Source organism: Corythoichthys intestinalis, chromosome 7 (assembly GCF_030265065.1).
Source record: "Corythoichthys intestinalis isolate RoL2023-P3 chromosome 7, ASM3026506v1, whole genome shotgun sequence".
NCBI classification, from domain to species: domain Eukaryota; kingdom Metazoa; phylum Chordata; class Actinopteri; order Syngnathiformes; family Syngnathidae; genus Corythoichthys; species Corythoichthys intestinalis.
In genome coordinates, this window is record NC_080401.1 from 32,587,550 (window position 1) to 32,606,875 (window position 19,326).

The 19,326-nt window shown below is 40.1% G+C and overlaps 1 protein-coding gene across 1 annotated transcript; it reads left to right on the forward strand.

The window, feature by feature from the left end:
* The first annotated feature begins 3,405 nt into the window (after positions 1 to 3,405).
* ankrd29 (ankyrin repeat domain 29) lies at positions 3,406 to 18,510 on the forward strand. The gene is made up of 11 exons (XM_057840051.1): positions 3,406 to 3,487; positions 5,976 to 6,170; positions 6,361 to 6,471; positions 11,423 to 11,521; positions 12,243 to 12,341; positions 12,431 to 12,529; positions 14,354 to 14,452; positions 15,581 to 15,679; positions 17,674 to 17,769; positions 17,840 to 17,938; positions 18,007 to 18,510. Exons 2-11 carry the CDS (start codon positions 6,159 to 6,161, stop codon positions 18,127 to 18,129), a joined length of 936 nt encoding a protein of 311 aa, XP_057696034.1. The 5' UTR covers positions 3,406 to 3,487; positions 5,976 to 6,158; the 3' UTR covers positions 18,130 to 18,510.
* Positions 18,511 to 19,326: the final 816 nt, after the last annotated feature.

Consider the following 19,326-nt stretch of genomic DNA (forward strand, 5'->3'; position numbering starts at 1 on the left):
AGGTAGTCGACCTAAATGCTTTAATGATATTTCTGTCAATTTTTATGGGAAAAGATGATTTGAGGAGCAAGCGTTTTGAAAATTTTTTTTTTTTTTTTTTTTTTTGCTAACTCATTTGAGTTGCAATCAAAGCTGTAATGGCCGTACTAGTGTTGTATCGGTCGCGAACGATTCGTTCTTTTTGAACGAATTGTTTGGGTGAACGAGACCGAACTAATCACCATCTGCACTGATTCGTTCTATGAAGTTGGTGGCGCTTGTTCGCTGCGTGGGAGGGCGTTGAGCAAGCGGCAGCGTCTTCTGACATCGCACACGACCAATCAGACGCCAGCCTCATCGCGGGCAGGGGAGGGAGCGGAAACAGAATCATGGCGTATGTCACTCATTTCCACGTGTGGCCAATAAGCAGCCAGCGTGCAGGCAGGGGGGAAAGACTGAGTTTTGTCACTTCCCGTTCAGTGATTCGGTCCTCCGGTTCCTGACCTAGCTTGCTGCTAACTTGACTTTCCAGTAATGACTATGCGGTGAACGAGTCATAAAATGAAAGGAAACGACTTTGTCACATATTTGTTAACGTGGAGCCTATCAAATGCTGCTCAAAAAGACAAAAACACCACACAAATCTAGCGAGCATGGTTTAGTGTTCTACTTTTCTCAACAGACTCGGGACTGTGCCTATGACGATATACTATCAAATTTACAGTAATTTAAAACACGCGTAGCTGCGAGGCAAGCAAAACCTGAGCTGCGGTCGCGTGACGGCAGTGAAGCGGGCAGAGAACTGTCACTATATGGAGGCTTCATGGCAGCGATATGTACCTCATATGTGCACAGAAAAAAAATAATATTTAGTATGATCACCATAATACTGATTTGCAATGAAACTGTATATACATGTCAATTTTTTCCGAGTGTTTTTTTTTTTTTTTTTTTTCGTGTCAGAGGGTGTCGGTTGGTTTGACAAATTATGTCAATCCGTCCATCATGTGCTACTCAAGCGCCCCAAAAACAAAGCGCGCGGACACGGGAGATTTTGCAATATGTCTACATTTTTCTTAACAGACTAATGAGAGTGGAAAGGCGAAATCATAAAGCAAACAATTATTTCTCGTCAGCATTTGACGATCTGAGATGCGGGGACGACAGGGGAGCTGACCGGATTATTTTATTTATTAATACCAGTGCAAAAATTCAAAACGATCATCTTAATAATAAAAAACAAAAATACAACAGAGCGAGAGGTTAATATGATGTGTTGGCCGTTCCATAATTAGAAATTAAACTTTCGATTTATTTTTATTTTCGTGACAGCAGGCATGCCGCGTTGGCTGTTAGCAGCAGCATTGTATATGTGAGCAAGATCATGCTAAAGAAAGTCCGTGCGCCCCCGACCCCAAACCCCGACTTCCCCCTCAAAAGGAAAATGTTTAACCGTGTCCTAATTCGAAATGCAAGCACGAGCCATGACTTTGAGCCCATAGAACTAGGACAGACGACGCGGAAGTTCTCCCTCGCTTTTGCAGCTGCGGGAGGGAGGGAGACGAGGCTGTCTCTGAGAGCAGAATGATATCGCCTGTCACTCATTTCTGAAACTACGACGAGTGGTCAATGTGCAAGAGAGGGAGGGACCAAGCAATGTCACTTCCCGTTCAGTTATACTGCGAAGCGGTCTTTGGTGATTCGTTCGGCAACGTCACTTCCCGTTCACTAACCGAACGATTCATTTGGGTGGGGAGGGAGATGAGGGGGGCGAACGATTCGTTGAACGATTCGTTTGAACGAATCGTTTTACTGAACGAACCGGAATGGATTCGTTTACTCAAGTGAACGACAGATCCCGTCACTAGGCCGTACAGCAAAAATATCAGGATTTCAATTTTTCATTTAAATTGCAGAATTAACCTAAAATGCCCTTTAACATTAAAGGTGGAATTGATTTGACTCGCTATAAAGTTTTTAATTCCATCTGTTTAATGGTTCGAAACTTCACGCAACGTGCTGTTCTCTAAGAATGGGCTACTGTAGACACTCTCCATGTTTATTGAGTAACACCCACGGTCAGGTGTGCATGTTCTTTTTATGGCTCACTAAACTGCTCTGTTAGGATTTATCTTGCACGTCAGTCAACAGAATTAAAACGGATGCCACTCAGTGGTCAAAACATGTTATGATCAACTGTTACTATGGGGAGAAGCTGTCATTTTGTAAATTCTACAAGGAGCTGTTATGGACCGCACTGTATAATTAAATATTTTAAAGGATAGACAACACCTCTATCATGGGCGTCCCAGCGGAAAGAATCCAGTTATTTATTTTTTTTTTATTTTTTTTTTTAACCTGTCCTGTTCAGCTGCTTGACACGGAGAATGGAGATCTGAGTGTATGATTTGTCTCAACAGTTTTAATGTATAACATGGGAGTATGACATACTACATTTGTGCTCATTCAATGTTCGTTTATTAGGAGAAAGCAGCGAACAGGAAGGGGTTATGGGGGAACACAAGAAAAGAAGGAGAAAGAGGCAGGAGAAGCACAAACAACAAGAAATACAATGATCGCCTACACTAACTGTGAATATGTTGGTGCTATCTTTAGCTAGATGTATTTCTGTTTGACACCATGTGGGGGGCCTGATGACCAAAGAAAGAGGAGGAGGGGGGAGTCTGAAAGATAAGTTTTTGGGAGGGGTGGAGTGTACAAAAGCAGCCATGTGGTCTAGAACAGGGGTCCCCAACGACCGGGCCGCGGACTGGTGCCGGTCCGTGGCGCATTTAGTACCGGGCCGCACAGAAATAATAAATAATTTATTAACAACTGCATTCTGGCCGATTGACTTTGGCATGTGCCGCTTAACACACCAATATCCCTGTCTACTCTAGATATACAACTACAGGATATGAGGTCGTCATAGAAATGCATTGAATGGACTGTTAGCAGTACATCTTGTTTTGTATATCTATGTGCACTTGGCCTCTATGATATGACACAGGTCATTGCCCATCACATTTGTTACCGGAAATAATTAGCCCCCACACTAAAATGACTGAAAAACAGACGTCTTTGGACAGATTTTTTACGGGGAAAAGGGAACCGGACGAGCCAGAACATGAGCCTACAACCTCGAAGAAAACAAAATCTATGCTACTTCCCAATCACTAAAGACCCACGAACTGCGAAGGGGTGGATTCATGACCCGTATGTGAATAAGCCGAGTGATTCAAGCATGTCTGTGCAACAGGAATATCAGCTTGTAGAGATCGCAAATGACAGCAACCTTAAACGTACATTTGAGACAACAACTCTACCGGGGTTCTGGATTAAAGTCATTTCGGACTATTCTGTCATCGCTAGGAGAGCAATGAAAACTGCGCTACAATTTCGAACATCGCATCTTTGTGGAGCGGGCTTCTCTCACTCTCCCATCACACATTGATGGGACCATCTCGTCTCAAAGAAAACGAGCTCAGGCCTCCCACTGATTCAGCGGGTGAGTTGTATTTTCCCTGCACTTAACACGACGGGGCTAAAAACATGTTATTTTACATTTGCTGTATTTTTCTGCCGCACATTGCCGGTGTTCTGACAAATTTGGCATGCACATAATGTTAAAAATGACAGCGAATGCAACGATTCCAAAGTACACACTACAAACTTTCTTTAGAAAGGAATATTAACTTACCTTTGCCATGTTAGCTGCACATAACAACTGCACACAGCTCTCTCACTTAACGACTTCGCAGTGTCGTTAAGCATTAATTTACGCCATTTTCGTGTTGCACATGTATGCTTATGATGTAAATAGTTTTTTAGCACCGTTGGATTGTATTGAGAGTCCAACTGAATATAAAAGAGGGCTTTTTTCACCGCCACAAAAGCTTTGGGAGCAAAATTTTATAAGGGTGTAAAATTTGACAGAACACCGGTCCGTGAAGAAAAGACCCAAATCACACCGGTCCGTGGTGCAAAAAAGGTTGGGGACCCCTGGTCCAGAACCAAGTATTTGTGTGAATCCCTTGTGAGTGTGAGTCTGTTGACATCCTATTCTTTGCTGTCTCATCGCTAATCCTGACAATGAAGTTTTCTACTTGAGTGTGTCTAATTGCACCTAGTCATGTGTGAATCCCACAGACGAGTGGAGATGCCGCCCCAGAGCCATGGCCCATCCCAGCCAATTGGGGGGGTGAGCCAGGGCAGCCCATCCCTCTTTCCACAGCCCAGCAAAGCGGCCGTCTTCATCCCTCCGTGATCCAGGGTGGTCCCCCGGGCCATCCGTGCCCCCGTCAACCGGCCTTCAGGGATGGGATAAGGGGATGTTTAATAATATTTGATAAAATGTTTAAGAATTTGAAAAATAAATCCCACATAATTTCATTTATCTGAAATGTTGTTGGGAGATATAGGTAAATAAATTACAGTGCTTCCAGGAGTGATTGTGAGCGTGAAAGGTTTTCTGTCTATATATGTCTTGGAAGGCAACCAGTTCAGGGAATAACCCACCTCCTACCCATTGTTAACTGGAATAGGCGCCTGCGCCTCTGCCATCCTTTTTCTTGACATCACTTAAACGTGCTCGAGTTTATCAGTATGGATGTCAGCGGGTATGACTGACGTCAAAAAATTGTCTGCACTCTTAAGTGGTGTCATTACTACGTGTTACGTTATTTTCTCCATATTTAGAGATCTAGGAAATGTGGGATTTGCATACTTAAATACTTTGAGCAAATGTATTTTTTAGGGCTGTCAAAATTATCGCGTTAACGCGTGGTAATTAATTTTTTTAATTAATCACGTTAAAATATTTGACGCAATTAACGCACATGTCCCGCTCAGAAAGTATTCTGCCTTTTGGTAAGTTTTACAGCAAGGCTTTTTGCGCTGTCCAACAGCGAACTCTTGTGGTCGCTTTGCGACATGGTTTATTGTTTTCTTGCCAGTTCATTATGGCTGCAAGACGTCTCGGGCTGATAATGTTGTGCTTATATGATCCTTGGACAAGATTTGTCCGTAAGTATGGTTGTTGTAAAGAAGGTACATATTATGTTAGTAAGCGAAAGGTTATATTTTTTGTATGAGACGCTTTTTGTTTATGTTTAGTGAACCTGTATAGCGTGCTAAGCTAACGTTGTTGCTAATGCAATGCTTGTGTACTTTTTTTTTGTAGTTTTACGAAGGTCTAAAGAGGACAATGGTTTGAGGCCATTTTATTAATAAATCAGATGAAAAAGGAAGAAGTCTAATTATTAAGGCGTCGTTCACTAGCTGTCTAGCTTTGGAAAAAGTAGACGCTTCGGAGTGAGGACAGCATAGACAGATTTAAATGAGAGTAGAGTGAAATGCCCACTACAGTCCTTATGTACCGTATGTTGAATGTATATATATCCATCTTGTGTCTTATCTTTCCATTCCAACAATTTATTTTACAGAATATATATATAATTTACAAAAAAATATGGCATATTTTATAGATGGTTTGAATTGCGATTAATTGCGATTAATTACGATTAATTAATTTTTAAGCTGTAATTAACTCGATTAAAATTTTTAATCGTTTGACAGCCCTAGTATTTTTTTATTAATGTCATTTATACTAGATGTTGACTTTTTGCTTTTAATGCACTCACAGAGATTCCACAGAGGTCCAATCCCTTTAGACTGGGAGTCAAAATGGATAGGACCCTGATTGCAGTCAATGGCAGCCAATGTCTTATCCTTGTGTACAAACTTGAAATTCTCAGTTGAGTACCCTTAGTCATTCCTACAAACCTCCTTGTAGGAAGAAAAACATAATAGACGTAGAAACACGTCTTTGGCACTGAATGAGTGTATGTTATGTTGATGTAGGTCTACCCCAAGGATGAAGAATTAACTTTTTTTGAGCCAATGCTTGTTCTCAAACTAATGCTCAGCAGAATTTCAACCTGTCATATGCTATTCTTTACCGTTTGTGATTTTTTTTTTTTTGCATGTGACAACAGCACCTCCTGCTGGCCTAAAAAGTATTACTACGTGCGTGTGTGTGCGCGCATACTGCGGTTGAGGACCTTGTTTATTCCTTGGCTTGCTTGCTGCCGCATGCTTACCGTGCTTGTGCAGACGCCAACTCTTCACTGCTCACAATGAATCAGAAGGAGAAAACATGACAACGTTAAGACTTCAGGATGTCTTTTAAGGTAACAACATTATAATAATATATGTGTATCTGACGTGCTCCCTCCCATAATATGTGCTCCATCATGTGATTGGCTGCTTGCTTACATTTAGACCCCACTCAACTGCATGTGTGTTTGCATGAATGTATGCATAAACTCCCTTTACAGCTATTGTTATAATGTGTCTTCTATTTATATGCGTGCCCCCCAGAAGGACACACCGCTGGCCAACGCCGTGTTCTGGGCGGCCCACAAGGGGAACGTGGCTCTCCTCCAGCTGCTGCTCAACAGTGGACGAGTGGATGCAGACTGCAGGGACAAAGTATGAGCTCTAATCAAGGAAAAACAGACCCCCAAGAAAAATGCAGATAAATGCCATTTTGGGGTACACCAGGTTCTGCGTTTGTCACATTCACAATGCATACCTTTTAGATCCTTGAAAGTAAATTGGCCAATAAATAGTCATAAAGATAAGGAGTACATTAGCAAAAAGGAGAATTAAGCATTTTGTGTATCATGGTTAATTCAGTGTTGCTGACGCTGGTTTCTGTGTTTCGGTTGATAGGCAGTCATGCAGACAACAGCAAAGATTAAGAAGAACTATTTTGAACTCATTCACTGGCACTGCCATTGGCAATGATAGACGTCTAATCCATTTTGACTGGGAGGAGTTGGCAGCACTGTCCTTGTATTGAATCGACTTTGTAATATTGTCAAATATCATGCAAGGAATCAAAAACTTATCATCACCAAATTGGTCAAGGTGTAAAGATACAGCAATTCGGGTCGATACATCAATAGGTTAAGCAAGTGATTGAAACTCAAAAAAAAGATCGATCTTCTGTTCCATTTTGGTTAAAAAAAAAAGAGGCCTTACATTCAAATGTCAAATTAAATGTTTACACAATATCTTAATAAATTGATGGAAATCAAATCTTGGCAGACTCTGTAATATCGTCAAATATCATATACAGTGCCTTGCAAAAGTATTCGGCCCCCTTGAACCTAGCAACCTTTCGCCACATTTCAGGCTTCAAACATAAAGATATAAAATTTTAAGTTTTTGTCAAGAATCAACAACAAGTGGGACACAATCGTGAAGTGGAACAAAATTTATTGGATAATTTAAACTTTTTTAACAAATAAAAAACTGAAAAGTGGGGCGTGCAATATTATTCGGCCCCCTTGCGTTAATACTTTGTAGCGCCACCTTTTGCTCCAATTACAGCTGCAAGTCGCTTGGGGTATGTTTCTATCAGTTTTGCACATCGAAAGACTGACATTCTTGCCCATTCTTCCTTGCAAAACAGCTCGAGCTCAGTGAGGTTGGATGGAGAGTGTTTGTGAACAGCAGTCTTCAGCTCTTTCCACAGATTCTCGATTGGATTCAGGTCTGGACTTTGACTTGGCCATTCTAACACCTGGATACGTTTATTTTTTAACCATTCCATTGTAGATTTGGCTTTATGTTTTGGATCATTGTCCTGTTGGAAGATAAATCTCCGTCCCAGTCTCAGGTCTTGTGCAGATACCAACAGGTTTTCTTCCAGAATGTTCCTGTATTTGGCTGCATCCATCTTCCCGTCAATTTTAACCATCTTCTCTGTCCCTGCTGAAGAAAAGCAGGCCCAAACCATGATGCTGCCACCACCATGTTTGACAGTGGGGATGGTGTGTTTAGGGTGATGAGCTATGTTGCTTTTACACCAAACATATCATTTTGCATTGTGGCCAAAAAGTTCAATTTTGGTTTCATCTGCCCAGAGCACCTTCTTCCACATGTTTGGTGTGTCTCCCAGGTGGCTTGTGGCAAACTTTAAACAAGACTTTTTATGGATATCTTTGAGAAATTGCTTTCTTCTTGCCACTCTTCCATAAAGGCCAGAGTTGTGCAGTGTACGACTGATTGTTGTCCTATGGACAGACTCTCCCACCTCAGCTGTAGATCTCTGCAGTTCATCCAGAGTGATCATGGGCCTCTTGGCTGCATCTCTGATCAGTTTTCTCCTTGTTTGAGAAGAAAGTTTGGAAGGACGGCCGGGTCTTGGTAGATTTGCAGTGGTCTGATGCTCCTTCCATTTCAATATGATGGCTTGCACAGTGCTCCTTGAGATGTTTAAAGTTTGGGAAATCATTTGTATCCAAATCCGGCTTTAAACTTCTCCACAACAGTATCTCCGACCTGCCTGGTGTGTTCCTTGGTTTTCATAATGCTCTCTGCACTTTAAACAGAACCCTGAGACTATCACAGAGCAGGTGCATTTATACAGAGACTTGATTACACACAGGTGGATTCTATTTATCATCATCGGTCATTTAGGACAACATTGGATCATTCAGAGATCCTCACTGAACTTCTGGAGTGAGTTTGCTGCACTGAAAGTAAAGGGGCCGAATAATATTGCACGCCCCACTTTTCAGTTTTTTATTTGTTAAAAAAGTTTAAATTATCCAATAAATGTTGTTCCACTTCACGATTGTGTCCCACTTGTTGTTGATTCTTGACAAAAAAATTAAATTTCATATCTTTATGTTTGAAGCCTGAAATGTGGCGAAAGGTTGCAAGATTCAAGGGGGCCGAATACTTTTGCAAGGCACTGTATGTGTCCAAATATTTCATATAGTTGATATTGTCATGAAATTGGTGATTCACACTCCGAATGTCTGTCACTCCTATCTCAAATATTTGCGACTGAAACAATGCAAAAAAAAAATTCTTGAACAAATGCCCATGTGACCAATAGCTCCTAATTATTTTGAAGGCATGAATAGTATTAAGTTCCCCTTCCCTAATACAGTGGAGCAAATAAGTATTTAGTCAACCACCAATTGTGCAAGTTCTCCTACTTGAAAAGATTAGAGAGGCCTTGTCAACATGTGTAAACCTCAACCATGAGAGACAGAATGTGGAAAAAGACGGAAAATCACATTATTTGATTTTTAAAGAATTTATTTCCAAATTAGAGTGGAAAATAAGTATTTGGTCACCTACAAACAAGCAAGATTTCTGGCTGTCAAAGAGGTCTAACTTCTTCTAACGAGGTCTAATGAGGCTCCACTCGTTACCTGTATTAATGGCACCAGTTTTAACTCATTATCGCTATAAAAGACACCTGTCCACAAATTCAGTCAGTCACACTCCAAACTCCACTATGGCCAAGACCAAAGAGCTGTCGAAGTACACCAGAGACAAATTGTAGACCTGCACCAGGCTGGGAAGACTGAATCTGCAATAGGTAAAACGCTTTGTGTAAAGAAATCAACTGTGGGAGCAATGATTAGAAAATGGAAGACACACAAGACCACTGATAATATCCCTCAATCTGGGGCTCCATGCAAGGTGTCAACCCGTGGCGTCAAAATGATAACAAGAACGGTGAGCAAAAATCCTTGAACCACACGGGGGGACCTAGTGAATGACCAACACAGAGCTGGGACCACAGTAACAAAGGTCAGCAACACAATGCGCTGCCAGGGACTCAAATCCTGCACTGACAGACGTGTCCTCCTGCTGAAGAAAGTACATGTCCAGGCCCGTCTGCGGTTCGCTAGAGAGCATTTGGATGATCCAGAAAAGGATTGGGAGAATGTGTTATGGTCAGATGAAACCAAAATAGAACTTTTAGGTAGAAACACAGGTTCTCTTGTTTGGAGGAGAAAGAATACTGAATTGCATCCGAAGAACACCATGCCCACTGTGAAGCATGGGGGTGGAAACATCATGCTTTGGGGCTGTTTTTCTGCAAAGGGACCAGAACGACTGATCTGTGCAAAGGAAAGAATGAATGGGGCCATGTGTCAAGAGATTTTGAGTGAAAATCTCCTTCCATCAGCAAGGACATTGAAGATGAGATGTGGCTGGGTCTTTCAGCATGACAATGATCCCAAACACACAGCCAGGGCAACAAAGGAGTGGCTTTATAAGAAGCATTTCAAGGTCCTGGAGTGGCCTAGCCAGTCTCCAGATCTCAACCCCATAGAAAATCTGTGGAGGGAGTTGAAAGTCCGCGTTGCACAACGACAGCCCCAAAAAATCATTGCTCTAGAGGAGATCTGCATGGAGGAATGGGCCAAAATACCAGCAACAGTGTGTGAAAAGCTTGTGAAGAGTTACAGAAAACGTTTGGCCTCCGTCATTGCCAACAAAGGGTACATAACAAAATATTGAGATGAACTTTTGGTATTGACCAAATACTTATTTTCCACCATGATTTGCAAAAAAATCTGTAAAAATCAAACAATGTGATTTTCTGGGTTTTTTTTCCACATTCTGTCTCTCATGGTTGAGGTTTACCCATGTTGACAATTACAGGCCTCTCTAATATTTTCAAGTGGGAGAACTTGCACAATTAGTGGTTGACTAAATACTTATTTTCCCCACTGTAGCTAACTATCACTATTAATATTACTGAAGCGACATGGTGGAAGAGTGGTGAACACATTTGCCTCACAGTTCTGAGATCAAGGGTTCAATCCCGAAATCCAGCCTTCCTGTGTGGAGTTTTTGTGTTCTGCCCATGTCTGCATGGGTTTTCTCCGTGTACTCCGGTTTCCTCCAAATCCCCAAAACATGCATGGTTGGCTTATTGACTACTTCAAAATTGCCTTTAGGTATGACAGGGTGCGTGAATGGTTGTTTGTCTCGTTGTGGCAACTACAGTAATTTACAAACTATAAACCGCTACTTTTTTCCTTCATTTTGAATCCTGCAGTTTATAGTCCAGTGCGGCTTATTTGTTTATTTGGGTTAATAGGTAACACTTTTTTTGACAGCGGTGTCATACGGCTGTCATAAGACAGTCATAATTATGACATGACACTGTCATTGGCATTAATGAATGCTTATGACAGTTGTCATTAAATGGCAACCAGCAAATTTTTGCATCCATTGAAAAGTGAGTTAATTTGTTGGATGACACTAAATGACATCTGTCATAAGCATTGATTAATGCTCATAACATAATTCCTCGTGGTAGTCTTATGACGCTGCTGTCAAATAAAGGGTTACTAGTTAATATCCTTTGGTGTAAATATCCCATAATACAGTGAGGACAGCTGTGGCTTCTATGAACAAATGCCGTTTTCGTGTCAAATTCGATGGGTGGCGACTTACAGTCAGGTGTGCCTTATAGTCCGAAAATTACGGTAACTCAGGGCGCACCCTGCCTACTGCCAATAGTTAGGATGGATATTCTCCAGCACCACTGCGACCCACGTGAGGATAAGTGGCACGGAAGATGAATGAAAGAATCACAATGTGTCTTTCCAATCAGAGTGGAACAACAGCACTGATGGTGGCGTCCTACGGCGGGCACAGAGAGTGTGTTAAACAACTTATCATGCAAGGAGCTGACATCAACTACCAGAGAGAGGTAAAATGGGTACACATAAACAACATGATATACCGTATTGGCCCGAATATAAGACATTGTTTTTTACATTGAAATAAGAGTGAAAAAGAGGGGGTCGTCTTATATTCGCGGTCTAGACATTATACTCATTCACGACGCTAGATGGCGCCAGATATCATTGAAGCGATGGTTTGTCATGACAGATGTCAGCTACTCTCAAGTTTAATCATTTGCATTATTTTATTGCATTGTTTATCCTTATTCAGATTTGTTTCAAGACTACAGTTACAGATGGTTAATGCAATTATTGCAATTTTGTTGTTTTATCACAATAGATTGGTTTATTTACATTTCAAAAACCAGAAGCCATTCATTTACGACTGTGATTGCACTTTAGTTGACATATTTAAATGTTCAGATATTACGATTTGAATGAGGCAAAATAACATTTTTTTTCTCTCAAATATATTGTTATAATCATTTCTTTCAGATGTACTGTAAGTATTTTCTGTATAAAAATTAATTTGGTGTTCAAAAAGTCTTTTTTCAAACTTGAGTCTTGAAAAAGAGGGGGTCGTCTTATAATTAGGGCTGTCTTATATTCGGGCCAATACGGTACACTATTTATTCATTGCCATTGACGGTGATATTGTAGATATTCGCTGCTGGCTCTCCCAGTTGAAAAAGATTTCATACTCCATAGATACATTTTCATGTGTATTATTTGTATGTTTCTCCCCAGACAGGCTCTACAGCTCTGTTCTTCGCTTCCCAGCAAGGTCACAATGACGTTGTCAGGCTCCTCTTTGAATTCGGTGCCTCTACCGAATTCCACACCAAGGTGAAATACTGGAAGTAATTTCGGGACATAATGTGCTGGAGCAATTACATGCAGTATTTCTGGGGGGGTGACATTTTGTCCGGTGGCAGGAAGGAGGCACCGCGCTCACCGCCGCGTCACAGCACGGACACGCCGCCGTGACGGAAACACTTCTGAAGAATGGCGCCAATGTCCACGATCAGCTGAATGTGAGTGCCGTCATGCCTCTGGAATCTTGCTTGTCTGGATTGCAGAATTTTATTGAGCCATGATGGCACATACAGTGGGGCAAACAAGTATTTAGTCAACCACCAATTGTGCGAGTTCTCCTACTTGAAAAGATTAGAGAGGCCTGTAATTGTCAACATGGGTAAACCTCAACCATGAGTGACAGAATGTGGAAAAAAAACCTGAAAATCATACTGTTTGATTTTTAAAGAATTTATTTCCAAATTAGAGGGGAAAATAAGTATTTGGTTACCTACAAACAAGCAAGATTTCTGGCTGTCAAAGAGGTCTAACTTCTAGCGAGGTCTAACGAGGCTCCACTCGTTACCTGTATTAATGGCACCTGTTTTAACTCATTATCGGTATATAAGACACCTGTCCACACTCTGTCAGTCACACTCCAAACTTCACTATGGCCAAGACCAAAGAGCTGTCGAAGGACACCAGTGACAAAATTGTAGACCTGCACCAGGCTAGGAAGACTGAATCTGCAATTGGTAACACGCTTGGTGTAAAGAAATCCACTGTGGGAGCAATTATTAGAAAATGGAAGACATACAAGACCCCACTGATAATCTCCCTCGATCTGGGGCTCCATGCAAGATCTCTCACCCCGTGGCGTCAAAATGATAACAAGAACGGTGAGCGAAAATCCCAGAATCACACAGGTGGACCTAGTGAATGACCTACAGAGAGCTGGGATCACAGTAACAAAGGCTACTATCAGTAACACAATGCGTCGCCAGGGACTCAAGTCCTGCATTGTCAGACATGTCCCCCTGCTGAAGAAAGTACACGTCCAGGCCCGTCTGGGTTCGCTAGAGAGCATTTGGATGATCCAGGAGAGGACCAGGGGAATGTTTTATTGGTCAGATGAAACCAAATTAGAACCTTTTGGTAGAAACACAGGTCCTCGTGTTTGGAGGAGGAAGAATACTGAATTGCATCCGAAGAACACCATACCCACTGTGAAGCATGGGGGTGGAAACATCATGCTTTGGGGCTGTTTTTCTGCAAAGGGACCAGGACGACTGATTTGTGTAAAGAAAAGAATGAATGGGGCCATGTGTCGAGAGATTTTGAGTGAAAATCTCCTTCCATCAGCAAGGGCATTGAAGATGAGACGTGGCTTGGTCTTTTAGCATGACAATGATCCCAAACACACAGCCAGGGCAACAAAGGAGTGGCTTTATAAGAAGCATTTCAAGGTCCTGGAGTGGCCTAGCCAGTCTCCAGATCTCAACCCCATAGAAAATCTGTGGAGGGAGTTGAAAGTCTGTGTTGCCCAACGACAGCCCAAAAACATCACTGCTCTAGAGGAGATCTGCATAGAGGAATGGGCCAAAATACCAGCAACAGTGTGTGAAAAGCTTGTGAAGAGTTACAGAAAACGTTTGGCCTCCGTTATTGCCAACAAAGGGTACATAACAAAGTATTGAGATGAACTTTTGGTGTTGACCAAATACTTATTTTCCACCATGTTTTGCAAGTATTTTTTTTTTTATAAATCAAACAATGTGATTTTCTGGGGGGGTTTTTCCACATTCTGTCTCTCATGGTTGAGGTTTACCCATGTTGGCAATTACAGGCCTCTCTAATATTTTCAAGTGGGAGAACTTGCACAATTAGTGGTTAATTACTTATTTGCCCCACTGTATATGTCGAAAGTCTGGTCGCTTGTAAGTCGAGGTAAAACTTGAAGACTGTTGACATTTCAATACTAGATGCTGACATGCAGTCATTTGACAGTGTTGTCTGAACTATTGACAATTATTTTCAATTTTACATTTGTGTCTTTGCTACAGGACGGGGCCACGGCTCTTTTCCTCGCAGCTCAGGGCGGTCATGTGACTGTCACCCGTCAGCTGTTGGCATCAGGCGCCAAAGTCAACCAACCAAGAGAGGTACTGTCAAACGTTCACTTGCTTGACTCATTGACTAATATTTCAATGTCTATTGGCGTCAATGTCATCTAATAAGTCACACATTTATTGACAGTAATTAGTAGTTGCCGGATGATAGCTTTTTAACCGATATCTCGATATTATCCAACTCCAAAAATCCGATACCGATATGAAACTGATACTGATATATGCGGTGGACTCGTGAACCAAACATTTTATTGCTATTTGTATTGTAATGCCACACTGGATAATTTAAAAATGATAAATGTAACAACTTCAAAGTTTTCCAAATAAAATAAAAATTCTGTGTAATATAAGAGAACAAATTCAACTGAATTTATAGAAAAAAAAATCCTACATGTACTTATAATGTGAACTGAATTGAAACAAAATGTCCATAAATAAATATAAGGAATTATTCACAATTAAATCACGTTCATAATAGTTACCCTAAATAGCCACTAGGGGGCGACAAAAGCGTCACAAATACAGGTAGGCAATCATAGGACATGTCAATGCAATGACAATTCACAAGAGGCATTTTGCTGGGCTATTGCAGTTTTTTTCTAATTGTCATTGTGACTATTTATTTCTGGTAGCGCAGTAGTTATATGTAATGACTTTATACTTCATTATTTTTCAAAAATGTCTTGTAATTTTTGCACCATGAATGCAAATGGTCTCCCCACACAACAAATCCCAAGCATCTGTGTATAAAGATGTTTAATGGTCAACGAGTATAAACGCTATGCTGAAACATGATCATCTCTAACTTGGTAGCAGTAGGTTGTTACAGTCATTGTAAAAAAGAAACATGCATATTGGCTTAAAACCTAAATGGAAAAACTAATTTTGATATTATCAATATATGGATATATTGATATTATTATGTAATTTGTAATTACTGTTATTGGCTGATATTATCGGCTGCTGGTATTATTGGCTACTGATTAAGTGGTCATGTTTCACTGTCAGGGACAGCGATAGATGTCTCATCCAATTTGAATGGGAGGAGTTGGCATCAATTGAATGATTGCTGCCAGCCTTCCCAGTCAAAATGTATTTGGCATCTCTCGCCATCAATGACAGTCAGTGAGTTGATTAAATTGCTGCTCATTTGTCTTACAGGATGGTACTGCCCCCCTGTGGATGGCAGCTCAAATGGGACACAGTGACGTGGTCCGAGTACTTCTCTTGCGTGGTGCAGATCGAGACGCCTATAGAGAAGTATACATATGTTAATGCTGGATGATGATGACAAATTCTCATCACAATTAAAAACACCTATTGACTGCGACAGCCGTCCAGTCCATCTTAACCGAGAGAGGATGCTGAAAGCACTCTCAGCCAAAGGGTATTTGACAAATATCGCCGACAATGGCAGCTCATACGTTAATTCATATAATAATTGAAAATAAAAACATTAGACGTTACAACAGTTGGAGATTTTTTTTATGTTTCCAGAATTGAAAGTTGTCTAAAATTTGCCCAAATTTACTGTCTGGTCAATGTAAAAACTGTTTATTTTTAGAGTAGATCTGGTTCGTCTTGCTCTGTCAAAGTCATCCAATGAGTTAATTCAGAGTTAATTCACCCTGCACTAGGGATGTCCCGATCCAGGTTTTTGCACTTGCGATCCGATACCGATATTGTTTTGCACTTTCGATCCGATACGATACTGGCCGATACCGACCTATCTGAGCATGTGTTAAAGTTTAGTTATTTAGCCTCCTTACTTAGTTGTCAGACTCATGTTGAAAAAGGTTTTAGTACTCTTGATAACAACGAGCCAGCTGAATTAGGTGAGTTTGAATAACACACAACAGTTGGTAACAAGAAACTGACCTGTTTATTCAGTGACAAACACAAAACATAAATAACAAACAGAAATGGCATAGTCAGTCAGTAAAACGTGCAAATATTATTGTAAACTGTCTTAAAAAAAGCAAAACACACCAACAACCTCAGTGGAAAATCCCACAAATCCCCCAAGCTATTAGATGCTTTTAATGTTTTGTGCATTAGTTACAAAAATTGTATAAAAAGCCTCTCAGGTTTAAATAAATGACTATTTCAGTATCAAGTTAACATTTTAAAACAGTAAATAAAATACTCAATTCCCCATTCTGTATCAGCAGCTTTAAACTACATTCAATTCATTTAATTTTGCGAATCAACTGTTATAAGTTGTTAAAATTGCTCCCGTTATTCTGTAATTTCCCTTCTGTCTACTTTCGACATGTGAAAGTTTTAAAACTGTTTTGAAGATAGATTTAAGTCAAGATTTTGCCGATTTAGGAGTATTTTAGATAAAAAGTTAATTAGGTTTGCTTGGAAGGTTCACAACAGCCTACTAGGGAAGTCTTCTGCTCTAAGATGGCGGCTGTTTACCAACACATCTGGTTTTCAATACTTCAATGTTGCTAACGCAGTCGAGTCTGTCATCATGCATCTAGTTCTATATACATATATCTATTATCTCCAGTAAAACGACGTTGACGTAGTTTGGAGCGGCTGTCAGCAGCAGTCAGGTATTCTTGTGTTTTTTATCCAGCGGCATGAGTTGAGCTGAAGCCGTGAGTTGAGCATTGGCATTACCCGGGTCTAAGACAAGTTATGTTTACTTTTGGGATGCAATGCGGTCAGTTTCTCATTGTATCCCGAAGACCGCGCTGTGTATTAGTTCCGCTTTACTTGACATATTTCAATAATCGGAATTTAGATGTTTGTGAATCGTTCTCGAATTTTCCACGGCCGAATCGCGTGTTGGATGGTGCGTCTTTACTCACGTGAGATAATGGCTCGTCATCCAGAATGGGAAACAGGAAATAGGGAAACCGAAGCAAAAACGGGAATGGATTATGTAAATCGGTGCGCTGGAAAACCCGGAAAAACTGGATCGGAAGTCTGGATCGGAATTTTTCCCCATGTTCCGATCCGATACCGATGCGCATTTTTTTGCCCGTATCGGCGTCCGAGCCAATCTAAATATTGGATCGGGACATCTCTACCCTGCACTACTATACATTAACTATAACTGCTATTTATTAAAAATAATGGAAAAATCTTGTATACAAAAGGGAATGTGAACCGTAACAAGCAAAGTCGACATGTACTAGTATGTAAATCATAGTTTTGGTAAAACAAGAAATATCTGCATGAAAAAGTCACGTAATAGGTAGCTTTATCTTTTGACATTCATTTGCTGGCTATGTCACAAGGACGGTTCCACAGCATTATTCAAAGCAGCAATGAAGGGACACAGCAGTGTCATCGAGGAGCTCCTCAAGTTCTCTCCTTCACTCGGCCTTCTCAAGGTAAACCAAAACCTTTAAAGAATGACTCGTCCACTTAAACGTGTGTTATTGCGGCATGTGTCATCCACAGAATGGCTCCACAGCCCTCCACGCTGCTGTTGTCGGCGGTAGCGTCCAGACTGTTCAGCTTCTCCTCAGCGCCAACGCCGACCCAGCACTTGCCAACGAGGTCGACAACTAAAATATGCCGGGACATGACATAAATTTCACTCCCTTCTCTTCTTTCCTGTGTTACAGAACGACCAACTCCCAGCTGACCTTGCCAAAAACCAACGCATCTTGAGGGTATTGCGTCCAAAAGTCTTGAATGCTACGACGGACGACAATCGTTGTTCCTTTCTCCGTGTCTGCCTGTACTGACATTGTTCTCATTAGAAGTTGCATTAATGGGGAAATCATATTTAACATACATACATTTTGAGCTAGTATTTCAAGACACCACAATAAATGTGATGTCATAATTAATAATACAGTATTATAAAATTGTAAAGTTATCATCGCCACCATTGTTTGTCATGAAAGTTATATTTTTCACACATTTGATTTGCCTTTTCAACACAAATACAAAAGAGTAAGTTTGATGATGTGTGATCGTATGCATGTTGTTGGATGGAAATAAGTGAATGAGAGGGAATTGAGCAACCCTTTGGTCCTTAATGTGTTTTGTCAGTATGCTAGTGCCAGATGTTCACTGTGAAATATGTCAAAAGCAATCTTGGTATTATTAAAGCATACTTTAAAACTGACAAATTTTGTAATATATTTATTTTCTTATGTGTTTACCAAGTGATGAACTTAGCATTTACATTAATAAGAATAAAAGATATATATTTTTGGCAGTAATTAGGATGTTTTTAATCATAAAATTACTTCATAAAAATTTGTTTCTTATTGATATATTACTATTACGATTCTCATTCAATAAGTTAATTAATGATAAATAATAAATATTTCAAAATATTGATTTCACTTTTTTTGATAAAATGACAGTTAATTATTTTAAATAATTGAATTTGAAAATGAGCGAGAGATTTTTTCAATTCAATTAAAATATTTTAGTTTAATTATTTTTTAGGTGATTGATTTGTTGAAATGTTGTTCCTCAATGTATTTCAATTGGAAGAATTCAATAACAAACAATTCTGGTTAAATAATTTACATTTTTAAGTAAAATGATTTGGTGATTCATTGGACATTTTATTCCAACAAAAGCTTGTTTGAAATGTATTAAATTGTGACTTATTTTATATTTTACCCTATTGGTTAATTTGTCAATTAATTTAATGTGAAAGATATATTTAAGATGAATGATTTGAAATTATTATTTTACATTTTTAAATCAACGCATCGGTTAAATACGACTGAATTGATAATTACGAATTACATTTATCTTTGATCATCAAAATGAACTATTTAGCATTAACATTACACGTTTCATCAATGCATCTATTTTATTTTCATCATTTTATTCACGAATTTATTTAAAATTGCATGCGTTTACTTTTTCCGCGTGCCATTTACCTGGGAGCCGTATGACGTCATCGGAGAGGGCTTGAC